This window comes from Martes martes (genome assembly GCF_963455335.1).
Source record: "Martes martes genome assembly, chromosome: 9".
NCBI classification, from domain to species: domain Eukaryota; kingdom Metazoa; phylum Chordata; class Mammalia; order Carnivora; family Mustelidae; genus Martes; species Martes martes.
In genome coordinates, this window is record NC_137896.1 from 103,557,510 (window position 1) to 103,571,470 (window position 13,961).

At 51.0% G+C, this 13,961-nt stretch overlaps 2 protein-coding genes across 7 annotated transcripts in view; both read right to left on the reverse strand.

The window, feature by feature from the left end:
* The window catches only part of BCL2L11 (BCL2 like 11), a 43,811-nt gene extending 35,315 nt beyond the window's left edge, over window positions 1-8,496 (reverse strand). The window contains exons 1-4 of one of the 6 annotated variants that reach the window (XM_080813041.1): window positions 6,452-6,669; window positions 5,435-5,571; window positions 5,177-5,266; window positions 2,970-4,980 (exon numbers count right to left, since the gene is read on the reverse strand). In XM_080813041.1, the coding sequence (XP_080669167.1) occupies window positions 4,976-4,980; window positions 5,177-5,266; window positions 5,435-5,558 (219 nt within the window). In that variant the 5' untranslated portion in view covers window positions 5,559-5,571; window positions 6,452-6,669 and the 3' untranslated portion in view covers window positions 2,970-4,975. Of the gene's footprint in view, window positions 1-2,969; window positions 4,981-5,176; window positions 5,572-6,451; window positions 6,670-8,233 lie in introns of those variants that run through there. The other 5 variants (XM_080813039.1, XM_080813038.1, XM_080813037.1 and 2 more) reach the window with 5 other exon arrangements.
* A 2,319-nt stretch (window positions 8,497-10,815) lies between these two features.
* ACOXL (acyl-CoA oxidase like) overlaps window positions 10,816-13,961 on the reverse strand; it is a 132,298-nt gene continuing 129,152 nt past the window's right edge. The window contains exon 7 of the mRNA XM_080812790.1: window positions 10,816-11,689. Within this exon, the coding sequence (XP_080668916.1) occupies window positions 11,489-11,689 (201 nt within the window). The 3' untranslated portion in view covers window positions 10,816-11,488. The remainder of the gene's footprint in view (window positions 11,690-13,961) is intronic.

Below are 13,961 nucleotides of genomic sequence, written 5' to 3' on the forward strand. Positions count from 1 at the left end.
CTCAAAATAAAAAAGATATAAAATTTAACTGTCTATAAAGCTATCAATTATTAAAATTTTGTCTGGAACCAGTAAAAAAAAGAAATCACTTTTCTCACTTTCTCCCCCACTCAGAACCTATAAAGTGGATGTTTCTCTTGGTGTCCTAACTAGTAAGCCTGGGGCTAGACGCCAGAACCAGATCCTCAGCAAAGAAGATCATCATCAGGTTCCCAGGCAGCCTTGAGAAGCCTGAAGAACCATACCACCCCACTTTCAACTTTTTCAAAGCCCACATGTACCATGGAGTTTTAAAAAAGGTAAACCCAAACTGACACTTATGTTTGCCTGAAGAACATAGCTATGGACAAAGCTCATTTAAGATGCTTACAAGATTAGGTTAATTAATTTCACTGTAAAGTCAACAAAAGGAACCAAAGGAGTAAGTTCCAAGGAAATGGTGTGCTTTGAGTGGGAAGAACAAGGTCTGTCGGGCTTGCTAAAGCGCCACTGTATGTTCCAGCTCCCCCATCTGCAAAGCAGCCCATCCACATAAAAACAGAATGCCAGCCACAGATCTGATTTGACATTTTTCTAGAAAGAACACTTTTTAAAAAGTTTAAAAAAAAAAAAGGTAAAATGAATATAAAAAATGTATTTTATTTAATAGCCAACAAGCATATGAAAAGATACTCAATGTCACTCATCATCAGAGGAAAAAAAATTAAAACTATAGTAAGATATCATCTCCCATGGATGGTTACTATTAAAAAAGAAGAAAATGTTGGAGAGGATGTGGAGAAATTGGAACCCCTGTACACTGTTGGTGGCAATACAAAGTGGTGCAACCACTAGGGAAAACAGTACAGGGGTTCTTCAGAAAATTAAAAATAGAGGACTACCATATGATCTAGTAATTCCACTGCTGCATATGAGAGTGTGATTTTCAGGAAATGTTTGCTTTCGTACCTGAAAGAACTGAAAAAGCCTTATCTATGAGATGTTTGCACACTTAAAGCCAAGAGATGGAAAAACCTGAGTGTCCACTGATAGATGATTGAATTTAAAATGTTACATAAATACAACGGAATATTATTTTGCTCTAAAAAGAAAGGAAGAGCTAATAATGATGAATAAGGATGAAACTTAAGGACATCATGCTAAGTGAAATAAACCAGTGATGGAAAGATAAATACTGTATAATTCCACTTACATCAGATATCTGTAAGAATCAAAATCACAGACACAGATAAAATGAAGGTTGCCAGGAGCTGAGGTTTAATGGGTACAGTGCTTCAGTTCTACAAGATGAAAACGTTCTGGGAGTGGGGTGCACAACTCTGTGAATATACTTAACACTACTAAAGTGTACACTTAGAAAAGATTAAGATGGTTAAGTGTTAGGGGTTTTTCTTTTAACCACAATAAAAAAAACGTTTTTTACTTAACCCAATATATTAAAAATATCTCCACAGGTTATTAATATGAAAATGACGGAGGTATTTTACATTCTTTTTTACCTACTAAGTAATGTAGTGTGTGAATGAACACTAACAAGCACGTCTCCATTGGGACTAGTTGCATCTCCAGTGTTCAGTACTCACCTGTGGCTTCCCTACTGGGTTCATGGTGAGCTAGACCGCACCTGTCATCCCACGTGACAAACCTCATAGTTAGATCCAAATAACTAAAAATATTTTTGGGGGTGGGGGTGGCGCAAAGGGTCTTTTTCTTGCTACTAGACTACTTTTGAAATCTTAATTGTCCTCCGTTGGCTTTATGAAAGACTGATGGGCAGGACACGAAACTCTGAACATCTCCTGAGTGTCTCCTCTTTGTCACGCCCTCGTTAGGATTTCCAGAACATCGTGCCTCTCCTCAGAGGGCTCACAGTCTAAAAAGGTGGGTCAGCCAATTACCAGCTCCAAGAGGAGTACGCCAAGATGTGGAGGAATACAAAGAAAAAACAACTCCTGCCTATGAACTCTGATGTTCCAGGGAACAAACACAAAGTTTAAGTCATCTGACGCATGGACGTTGTTAATTAACTAGCTTTCACCCTGTTCACAATATTCACTGGCACATTCTGACCTTTCTCAACTCCTATTTCCAACTGCACTAACTACACCTCCGAAGTATGAATTTGTGAGAATTTAGTACACAATTTGTATTAAAAACACATACGGGGAACCTGGGTGGCTCAGTGGGTTAAAGCCTCTGCTTTCGGCTCAGGTCATGACCCCAGGGTCCTGGGATCGAGTCCCGCATCGGGCTCTCTGCTCAGCAGGGAGCCTGCTTCCTCCTCTCTCTCTCTGCCTGCCTCTCTGCCTACTTGTGATCTCTGTCTGTCAAATAAATAAATAAAATCTTAAAAAAAAAAAAAAAAAAACAAAACCACATACGGCATAAGCACACTCGCCAGAAAAGGCAAGCAGAAACCTACACCTCTGTCAATGATTTTGACTAAAATAATCAGTTATTCACTAAGAGAGTAAAGGTCAAGTTAATCCACCCAGGGTATAAGGAGACTAAAATTTGGTTTGTAAAAGTAAGGAAAGAAGAAAATGAAAACAACAACAACACAGAACCGCTGCTTCTCATGGAAAAATGTAACATTGTTTGAACATACCCAGAAAAATAGGGGATATGGAGGAAAATATGAAGGCATTTCTAGTATAAACATTTACTTGATGTACATCCCAGACAAGAATTTACTTTCTCATTAGAACAAACATGCAAGAACAGAACCGAAGATCCACTGCTATCTATCCCCACTCTCTGAGCACAAACTATTTTATGGGTGAAGTTCAAGCAGCAGCCCCGGGCGAAGGAGCACCTCTGTTTAACCTCCTGTCTGTGTTGTTGCCCTGGCGAAAACCAATCATAAAGACTTCTTTGTGAAAAACGTATTTTGCAATAAATTATCAAAAGCTTCATTGAAGATCTTAACGGATACGGTTGAGTAAGGAACACTAAACATGACTAGAAAGAAGAGAACCAGAATTTATTAACTCAGCATATTTCAGTGGCCTTTAGGCATGGAACTGTTAGAAGAATAATCAGGAAAGAAAAGTCACAAACTACAGAGGCTGTCAATTTTATCCTACAGTTGAATAAACCTCATATCTGACTAAGTCTTCTCCAGTCCTCCATTCAGCCCCCACCCCAACAAACAAATCTCCCCAGAACTTAATACTGAAAACTTACCTTGGTGCACTAACAAACTTCTTACACCTTATCACTTAATCCTGTGCATTAACGGCTCAGTTATCATGCCAATCAACTGGAATGTAGTTACTAAAGTTATACCTCAGGATCCATGACTTGACTTCACAGGTATAAACATAACTTTGCTTAATAACTTAGATTGTGATCTCTAAAGCTTTACATCTGTCATCTTGAGTAACGGTGCTTACCTCCTAATAACCTCACTAAACAGTATCATCATACGTACCAAAAAAAAAAAAAAAAAAAAACCCAAAACAAAAACATACACTAGGTCACCTACTATTCCTGATCAACAAGAAGAGAAACTATTTCTGTGGATTAAGCCACCATCTGTAGAGATGGATTCATAGGTCTGCAGGGGAAAACTATGTGTTCCGAAAGATCCTTAAAATACATAGGTATTAAAAACACAGCCCATAAAGCCCTGTTTCCTCACTGAGTGACAAGAACTGTTATAGGTTCATATACTCAGGAGTACGGGCAGAAAAACATTTGTAAGCACCAACTTCTAAGGTTTAGATGAATTCAGGAGGGTAGTAATAACTGAAGTAATAGCAGCAATAAAACTTCGAGCTCCTTTCCCTAAGGAAGGATCCTAATAGCTTATCTCACTTTTTAGCGTAAGACACCCAGCCAACATGCATAGCTACCAGTGTTTCAGCCATCCCTGCTTGCTATTTCCCAGGTATGCCCAACCTGACCAACCCTCTCAAGTTCTGACTCTGTAACATGGTGACAGACCCACACCTCTACGAAGCTTAAGAGACAGAGCCCTGCAGTATCTGCAAATGCAAGATCTGTTACTATGTTCCAGCAGCCAAGTGTCTAGCCTGAGAACTCCGTTTTGGTTAGCCTTTGGCAAAAGTGTGATCTACACGGAAAAGGACTGTAAACTGGATCCTTAAGGAATCACGCTGCCAACTTATTTATATCTCATTAATGCAAGAAGGAAGGGCTTATCTGTCCAAATGGTAAGTAAGATTCTGGTGAATCCCGACCAAAATATTTCCCATTAGTGGGGAAGGGTGACTTGAATCAACACAGACATACTCCCTTACCCAGGTCACCAGAACTAACATGCTCAAAGTCACATGCTGGGGCTCAAGGGTCAAATCTAGCCAGCAGATGTTTTTATGTGGCTTGCACAGTGCTTTCAAAGTTCTAAATTAATTGTCAGTGTCAAAACACCTTTGATGCTGGAATTTTTGGCAACAAAATCTGTGCTCCTGGGTTATCTTGCACTATACTGTAGGAATACCTACCACTCTGAGACCACACATCCACAGATTGGGGGGGCAGTCCTAATGTACAAAGTGCATATGCTCCCCAATCTGCCACAGCCCCACCAGGTCAGCTCCCTCACTGTACTGCCAGGTTTTCCTGGTTCTCACCCTAAAACGGTCTTTAATCCCTGAAATAAAACCCCACAATCTCATTGGTACCATATCCAAAAACCTCTGAGCAAACAAAAAAATCAGCCCAAAGAGGAATCTGAGTAGAAAACAACCCATTTTTCTGGTTCTCTATTGGTACTGCCTTGATGAACCACATCACTTTCGAAAATGTCATTCTTGTAAATGATTAACTTGTCTCATCTTTCCTCATACATCTGGTTACGTTTTTAAGCTCTTTGCCGTATTTGACTGAGTCCCCTTCAAGCACAGTGTGATTGATAAGTCAGTCTTTGTGGTTAGAACAACATATAACGAAGGCAGGCAGCAAGGATTCCACAGCTTCACTGCTCAACAGGTACACTTCATTGCCGACACTAAACTTGGTCATGTAAAAAAAAACAATGTTGGTTTAATGTCTTATTGGACACATCCTCCGTTCCCATCAAAATATGGACTAAATCAATAAAGGGATTTACGGGTTCTAGAAGGGAGTTTAGTTTAAATGTTATACACAGCCTTTAAACAGAGACTCAGACAGCCACACAGTAACTACCTCTTACCCAGGCATTGCTTACCCATTGCACTGAGATAATGGTTGAAGGCCTGGCAAGGAGGACTTGGGGTTTGTGTTGATTTGTCACAACTCATGGGTGCCGGGCTCCTGTCTGTGTCAAAAGAGAAATACCCACTGGAGGATCGAGACAGCAGGGAGGATCTTCTCACAAAGATGAAAAGCGGGGATCTGGTAGCAAAAGGGCCTGGGCTGGCAGGTGGGGCCAGTGGGCCCTGAGGGCTGCCTTGGGGGCAGCGGTCCCCTTCGCCTTCAGGATTACCTTGCTGCTCTGTCTGTAGAGAGGTAGGGGCCCCAGGCCTGAGCTGAGGAGGCCTCTCAACAGGCTGCAATTGTCCACCTTCTCGGTCACACTCAGAACTTACATCTGAAGGTTGCTTTGCCATTTGGTCTTTTTTTCTGCAATTAAAATAAAAACTAAGATTATCTTCAGCAAAATAATAATATTACAACAAACAACTAAATTTAGCTAACTTTCCCAGATTCCTTCACAACTTTTACAATACCAAATACTTTAACAAAAGTCATTAGTTCACCTTATTTCTCTTACGATCTTCCAAACAGGAATAAAAACATACCTCAAATAACAAAGGTACCTCTATCTTTGCGGGGAGGGGGCGGTGAGGGGGTGGGACTAAACTTCCTGCCACCAAACAAAACACAATTACATCGCCAGTGTGAACTGGTGCCGTAACACACACACACACACGAAGTTTTTAGGAAAAGCACTTGTGTTAAGTCTATTCCCATGTGCTCCTTGCTCAGAGCCGACTTGAAGAAGTCGGAAACTCCCAGCGGGCTCTGATTTCCCGGGATCAGATACTGCGCTGGAGCACAGAAGCGGGCGCAGATGCAGCGACTGCAGGCGGCTGGCCGCGTTCCCCACTCCGGCCCCATTGTTCTGCGGAAAGTGCTGAGGGCAGCAAGTCTGGGGAAGGTTTGGCAAGGGCCGTCAGTCGTAGTAAGTGCGTCACAATAGAGTTTGTAACTCCGAGTGCGGCTCGGCCGGGCTCGGGCGCTCCCCGCCCGAGGTCCCTCCCGCTCCCAGCCCGCGCGCCCCTCCTCCCGCAGGGGGCAGCGCGCCGCACCGAACCCGACATAACTTCGGAATGCACCCATACTGCGAGGTGCATACCTCCAAATGGGGGTGGTCCCCCAAAGCCGGCCCCGGGCGCCCCCTGCAAAGTCCAAGTAACTCCACAAACTAGGGGACACCGGGGCGCGCGGCTCCGTCTCCCCACCGACCCTCCCCTGTGAAGGCAATCCGGCCGAAACTCACGTCCGCCCCTTCCCTTCCGACCGTCGCGTCCGGGCCCGAGCCCCGCGGCGTCCCGCCCGCGTCCTTCGCCGACCCGGAGCTCCCTGACGGTCAGCACGAAAGAAGCGCGGGAGACAAAGCCCGGGACTCGTCTTCAGAGCCCCCGGGGCTGCGCAGAGCCGGCCACTGGCCGCCCGCCCGCCGCCGCGCTCCGCCGGGCAGCCTAGGGCTCCGCGCGCCGCGCCTCTGGCCCGCGCTGCCCCGGCCGCCGCCGCCGGGAACATCCTCCGCCTCCTCCCGCTCCTCCCCTCGCGCACTGCGCCCGCCGCCGCCGGCACCGCCGACCTCCCCGCGCCGCTGGCGCCGGGTGCCCGCGCTCCCAATTGGCCCGCGCGCGGTCGCTCCGCGCCACAGCCAATAGCCGCCGCCGGCGGGGGCGGCGCCTACGGGTCAGGCCGCCAAAGGCGAGGCGATTGTTGACAAACTCGCCTCCGAAGGCGGCCCGGCCGCGAGCGCGGCGGGAGTCTCGCGGACCCGAGCTGCCCCGGCTCTCCCAGCCCGCCCCGCCTCTGTGCCCGTCCGGACGCCGTACGAGCCTCAGCGGCTCCCGCCGCCCCAAGTGGCGGGTCACCTGGAGACAAAGCAGGAGCTTCCCTCTCACCCGCAGGGCCGTCCTCACACCCGTCTTGCTGCTGGCCGCCGACCCCGCCCAGGCCGGCTGGGCTGAAGACCCCAAAGGTCGTCCTTTGCCCTAGCTGCAGGACCCACCTTCCTCCACAAATTCCTCCCTTTTTCTCCCCGTGCGGCGCGGACACGCTCCAAATCTAAGCGGCCACCACTGGCCACGGGAATGCGTATCTGCGCGCACCCGTGACCACAGCAGACAACGAACACATGCGCACCCCCGTCCCCCGCGGCCGACGGCTCTTCCACTACTAGCACGAACACCGAGTAACAGGCCCCCGAGGGTACCGCACGGCCCGCCAGCACTGCGAGGGGGTCGGGGTGCCCGAGTCTCTAAGACAGTCGGGCCCTGCGAGGGGGTCGGGGTGCCCGAGTCTCTAAGACAGTCGGGCCCCACGGATGGAGCAGGTTCCGCTGCCCGAGCCTCGTCCACCGCGTGGCCCCGGTAGTCGGAGGAGGCCCTGAGTCTTTCGCCGTCTATGGGTCGTGCGGGTGGTATCGTCTGCAGCGCACCCGCAGACCGGGCAGGGCCCCCAGGCACCTCCGAGAGAGCGAACGCAGAAGCTGCCCTGAAACCTCGGCCTGAATGGGTACAAGGAAAAGCCGAGGCTCGGCAGTTAAATAACCACCCCAGTTCCGCAAATCCTCCGCACGGGCCCGAGCACCCGAGAAGGGCCAAGCTGCTAGACCAGCTCGTAAAAAGCAGCCGCTACTTGGGGGGTCTCCGGGACAGGGCGGCGAGACCTGCCCGCCGGCCGCGCAGCCCAGCACCGTGGAGCGGGGCCGCAGCTCCCGGGACGGCGCGGAGAGCACGCTTTGCTTTCCCCAGGTGACCCCGAGAAGCTTCTCCACTCCCTCGCGCGGAATCCCGGGCCGAGCTGCACTTCGGCCAAATGCCGGTAGCTTTTGCACGGACGACCCCTCACCAAACTGGGCTTGCGCAAGGAGGGGAACCCGACCCGCCAGATCGCTGCCTCCCGCCCAGCGACAAGTGGGACGGGTATGCGCATCTCTTGCCTGCACGTGCTCGGGAAGGGAGCAGGAGGTGGAGCCGAGGTGGCTCCGGCGCTTGTCTTCCGTCGGCACCCGGCCCGCTCCCGGGGATTCGAATGTATTTACCTTGCGTTTCTCAGTCCGAGAGTCAGAGTCAGACATTGGGGGGACGAGGGCCAGGGAAAGGGCGCCGAGGGGGTGGCGGCGGGAGCGGGGCGAAGCGAGCAGCCCGCGGCGATGCTGGCCGCAGTTGGGCTGGGGCGCGCAGGGTGACTGTGAGAATCCGGTGGCAGTGTTGGCGGCGGCGACGACGCAGGACCGAGCGCTCTCACAAGACCTAGACCTGGAGGCTGCGCGGAGCGAAGTGAAACCTGCACAGCCCTGCCGCTCAGCTCAGACTGGCGGCCCAGGGTCCTCACCCAATCACCGCGAGCTCCGCCCCCCTTAAGTCCCGCCCCGCCGCGCGAGCAAGCACGCCCCGCCCCGCCGCGCCACAGCCGCAGCCGCTGGCGTTTTCAGGCTCCAACAGGTAAAGGCGGGGGTGGCCCGGCCGGGTTCCCCCGCGCGCGCTGCCGGCCCTGCCCCAGCGGAGAGTGTTTACCCGAGTGGCTAGTGCTGCTGGTGGCTTGCGCGCACCCATTCTCCCTCCCTCCCCAAAGTGTACCCTTGCCTCTCCCCTATCCAGCAGGGGCCACTGCGTGTGCGTGGAACAGAGGGGGCGCTCCGGTCACACTGGACCAGGGCGGGCAGCCGCCGCCTGCGAAAAGCCTCAGGAGGCGCCGCTGAACCCTTGATCGACTTCGGGAATTTCTCAGCGGCAGGCGTGGGGAGTGGGCTGATCCTCAAGAACTCCCCGGGTCCCATTTTGGGCAGTGAGTGTCGGACTCCTCTCTCCCAGAGTCTGGGGTACTGGATGAGACCCCGATGGGCAGGGCTGCTCATTTTCCTCGCCCTCACCTCACGCGGTAGTCTTGGGCGCGCCCTTCCCATGCCACCTAGCTTTTTCCCAGCGCCGAGCCTCGGGTAACAGGCAGAGCCCTCAGTGGGAAGAGTTGAGAAAATGGCAAGAAGTGGATCCCCGGAGGCGTCTGTTCCGCAGCCCCGGTGCGAGGCAGGAAGGGACTGCCCGCGGAGCAGGTAAAATAGGGAAATGAAAAAAGAACTCGAAAAAAAATCCTTTTAAGAAAAAAAAAAAAAAAAAGACCCAGAGGAATCTCGGCCTTCAGGTGGGAGAGAGGATGGTACCTTCGCTGGGTCGGGATCCTGGAGATCGGTTAGGCTTTCAGAGAACCGCCCGCGAGGCGCGCTGAGGCCAGTGAAGGTGGCGCGCACCGGGAGTGGTGTGGGGAGCGCCCTTCCTTCTCCCTGCGCGCCCCCACCCCCTTTCTCCTTGGTGCCCGCCTGCTCGGAGGACGGGTGCTCATCTGGGTCGGCACCCTCATGTGTTCTAATGTGGGTCCGGAGTCCGCACCCTTACCCCTTCCTGCGCTCCCCGGCTAGGAGACAGCCGCGGCCAGGGAGTGGGGGCGAGGTCGGTCGGGAGATGGAACATTCTGCCACTGGGGAGAGCTAGTTAAATGGAATAAAGAAACCCAATTTATGGACCCCCTAAAGCCCCTCCCTCCCCGAACCAAGAAGGAAGGGTCCTCAGTTGCAGAGGAGCAAATCAGTCAGGAGTTGTCCCGCTGCTGGCCACCTCGGTCCGTGTTTCACGCTGCATAAGCAGATATGGAACGTCGGGAAGACATAACAGGCCCCGGTTAAACAATTCTCAACCATCACCTGGCGAGTCCTGAGCGAAGTGTAGGAGGCCAGGGGTTCCTGGGAGCACGCCGGGTTCCGTCCTGGGATTTCGTTGCAGGAGGGAAAGGACAAGGGCGTGGACTCGGCGAAGTGGACGCAGAGGCCGGATGTCTACCCTGACGGTGGCTTGGAGCCGCTGCCCTAGACCTCAGGTGGTGGCCATGGGCGAACTCTAAGCCCGTGGGGGAAAACAACAGAACGGCGCCCGCTGGGCGCCTTAAATCCGCCCCAGTGCTCCGAGCTCTCGGTGGGGTTGGGCGATGCAGACAGGGACAGGAAAAGAACGACGCAGAAGAAAGCCCCAGTGGTTGTCCTCTGGTCCTGTGCAGCTCCGCCGCCCCCGTGTCGTCTGCTTTAGCGACCCTGTGAACACTTTTTAAAAACAGAGGCGTCAGGGAAAGCAACCGGTTAAGCACTCTTGTTTTGGGGCACAAAGAGGAGGTCCGCTCGGAGTCATGCAATTCAGACTGTGCTGGGGAGCTTTGGCTGAGCTCTCCGCGCCCGGTGACCTCTAGCCCTTCCTGCCCTCTCTCGCAGGGTCCGGAGGTCCTCTGGAAACTGGGCAACAGCCCAGGAAAGGGGTAGTTTGGGAAGTGCAGATGGGCGTTAGGTCTCTGCTCCGGTCCTGGATGTCGCCCCCGCGGACAGGAACGGAGCTATGTTCACTCCTGCCTCTGCCACGAGATACGGAGAGGGAGTAAGAAGGACAGCTGGGGCTGAGGGAAAGGGGCAAAAAAATGAGTGGGGCAATCGGGATCGGAGAAATGGGATGGGAAATCTCCGGCCCTCGCCCGGGACCAGAGGCGTTGCGGGTGTGGTCTCTCCAGAGTTCCTGAATCTTTTCTTCCTGCGGTGTACCTGTTCTAGCCAGCCTCCCCATCCCCGGCAAGGAGCCCGAGCGCCTTCCCATCAATTAATGTCTTTATTAAACTTTGTTATCAATGCTTCTCTAAAGAACAGATTACAATTTCATATGGTAAAAATATTTTCCGTGCCTTGTCTTAAGGTCCGGAAGCCGCCTGACTGGGAGGTAAAGCAGGGGTTCGCGCTCTGCCCAGAGCAAAACTCCAGGCGCAAACTCCCCTTTCCCAGTCTGTGCGTTTTCTCTGAGACCCAAGAGGGTCTGATTCACAGGAAAAGAATCGCTTGCTGAACTGAAACTTTGCCCGCGAATGTTTGATTTTTATGTTTTGATTTTTTTTTTCCACGCAACGCCATTGCGTTTTCCAGAATCACTGTAAATCCGAGTCGCCGCTGACCGCCGGAGACCTTTGGCGGCAGCTGGCTGTGGGGCGCATTCACAGGGGAGACCAGTGTCTAGGGAGATCGGGCGCGGAAGCTGGGAGAGGGTGCTGCCGGCCGGCGGGGTTACATAATAAAGCCCCATGTTCCGGGCTGCCGCAGGGCTCCCTATCCCAACAGCCCATCGCACCTCGCCAGCCTACCCTGCTCTGCGCCCCAAATCCCCGAGGGCCGAGGCCCAGCGCATGCCAGGCCGGCCTTGGCCCCAGTTCAGGCGTCAGAGAAGCTAGTGTCGTGGCAGCTGCGAGCGAGCCACCACCCTTCGCACCACGCCCGCTATAACTTGGCTCCCAGCTTGGGCGGCTGAAAGCGCGCCCCTTCTCGGGGCTCGGGTTGCAGCGGTGCCGGGTAGAAGGCCCAGGCGGCCTGCGCACTGGTGATTCCTGCGATTGGTGCGTGGAGGGAGGTGTGTGGAATGTTAAAGGCAGAGATCACCCTCAGGGCATCATCCTTCACCGAGTCGCACAAATCCAGCAACTGCAAAACACAACGCAAAGTGACAGGTCAGACGTTCGCTCACGTACAGCGTGGGGCGCCATTTGCTTTGTTCCCACTCCCAAGCACCCCACAGGTAGCCATTGGGGAAACTAGTTTCCCTGGAGAGTGGAAGCCGTTGGTCATGGATAACCTTCACCTTATCATCTTAGAAATCCCTAAACCTGTGACACCTGTCTGGCAGAAGCCCATTTCTTCCAAACAGGGGTGGGGGCTGGCTCCAAATTAGATGGGAATCTCAAAACGGAGGTCTGAGAATTTATCAACATTCCCCTTGCCAGCCCTGCCCTCCCCTCTCCTCCAATCCGCATGATTTTCCTCCTCTCCACCTCTGGAGTGCCTGGGGTGCCACCCTCTGGCGTGCTGCGGCAACTGAAGAGGAAGAGCATCAGACAGGTGAACCGGTGGAGACAAGCTCCAGTTCTCCCCAGATTAACGCCTTCCCGTCTCTGGCTGGCAGCAGACCATGGTCCCTGAAATGCACGCACAGTGGGACTGGGGCTACTGAGACCAAGCACTGGCATCCCTGTGCACCTTCCACCTGGCTGCTGCAGGAACTCAACCTGCAGTTAAAGAGAGCACCAAGGAACTTGGCAGATACCCTCCTATGTTCTGATAACCACTGGAAGGCACAGATAAGACATCTCAGCAGAAGGATGGGGGGAAAGTAGTGATTTTGGAGGAGCTACAATGGGTGGATTTTAATTTCATTTTCCACGGTTTAGGTGCTAGTGCATTTTTTTTTTTTATTCCCAGGGGAAAAAAGCTACCAAAAAGAATAGATTGTTTTTTCTAAAACTCAACAAGGACAAGACAGAGGGACTGCTTTCCCTTCCCATAAGCAGCTGTACACTTTATTTTCAAGTTTTCAGCCAGCCATAAATTTGTTTCACTCACCAAATCACAGTTAGCCCCCAGGTTTTCATGGTTTTAAAAACATCACTTATAACAACATCCCTCCCCACCTTGCTGCCCTAATGGGTCATTACTGAGCTATGATAAAACTATGAAGAGCACAGTTCCTTTAAAGTAGCCCAAAGTGCTATTTCAGGTATTCAGAGACAATGGAGGGGGTCCCCAAAACGGGCTGGGGGAGGGTAGGGGAAGAGCATGAATTTAAATAGTCTAACAATACATCTTCCTTTAAACGTGCTCCATGGAATCTGTAATTTCTAATGAAAACCTTCATTTTTTTTACACACTGTGGTTAAGCATCATAAAATCAGTAGTGAAAAGACTTTGATCATATTTGCAAGATGCACTGTGATGAACTTTCACTGACCAAGATTTCAAAGTTTGTAATTAATACTCTTGACAAGTCCCTGACTAATCTGTCAACTCTCAAGGTCTTTAACCACGCACTTCAAAACCATCAGATGGCATACAAGCCCTTAAACCTTCTATGTATTGTAATTTTATTATTCAAGATAACTTTCTCTTTAAGTTTGCATCATGAAACTCAACGAATTTTTGCCATATATTCAACAATGGCGGAGATTCAATTATTTGAATGAATGTTGCATGGGAATATGGGTTTGGTCTGTCCAAATACAGAATAAACACCCAGAGACATGAACTGCAAGAGGCAGGTTTCTGTTCAATATTTTCACAACTTTAAAAATAAGAATAAAGTAGATTTTTAAAAAGTATCCAATGGCAGAAGAAAAAGAGGGTTTCCTTACTCGTAAGTGTTCAGGGAGAGACCCCTTCAAATGACGTTCTCAAGAGGAGGGCTGCATGGAAGGGAAGGCCATGTGTTGACTGATGAGATTCTCTGTAAACCTAAAACTCTGATGCTGTCTCAAATACTTGCTTACTCCATTTGCCACAGGCTGCAACAGGCCAATTAGTGTCCAGATCCAAGGATCAGGCATAACTCCTTATATATAATAAGTTTGCCTCTGATTCCAGATATTGTCACCTCTGCCTGTGAGGATGGTCGTTATTATTACTGTCTTTCACTTACCAAGTACATACTGGAGTCCTAGCCTATGGTGCAGATTGTGCTGGGCACGGGGAGGTTTAGTGATGCAGGCCTGTGGACACAGGCCTCCTGTATCAAGGAGATGATGCTGAAGAATTGTAAAGACTTTTTACAGATAGGATCCTCTCAATACAAAATAAACTTAGGTAGCTGCCATAGCATTTATTATTATATATACGGTATTTTTTTATTATTACCAGGGAGCCCCAGAGGACAAAGCAAAGCACAGGCAGACCTCAGAGTCTTAGCAGTTCCAGACCATGGCCATGA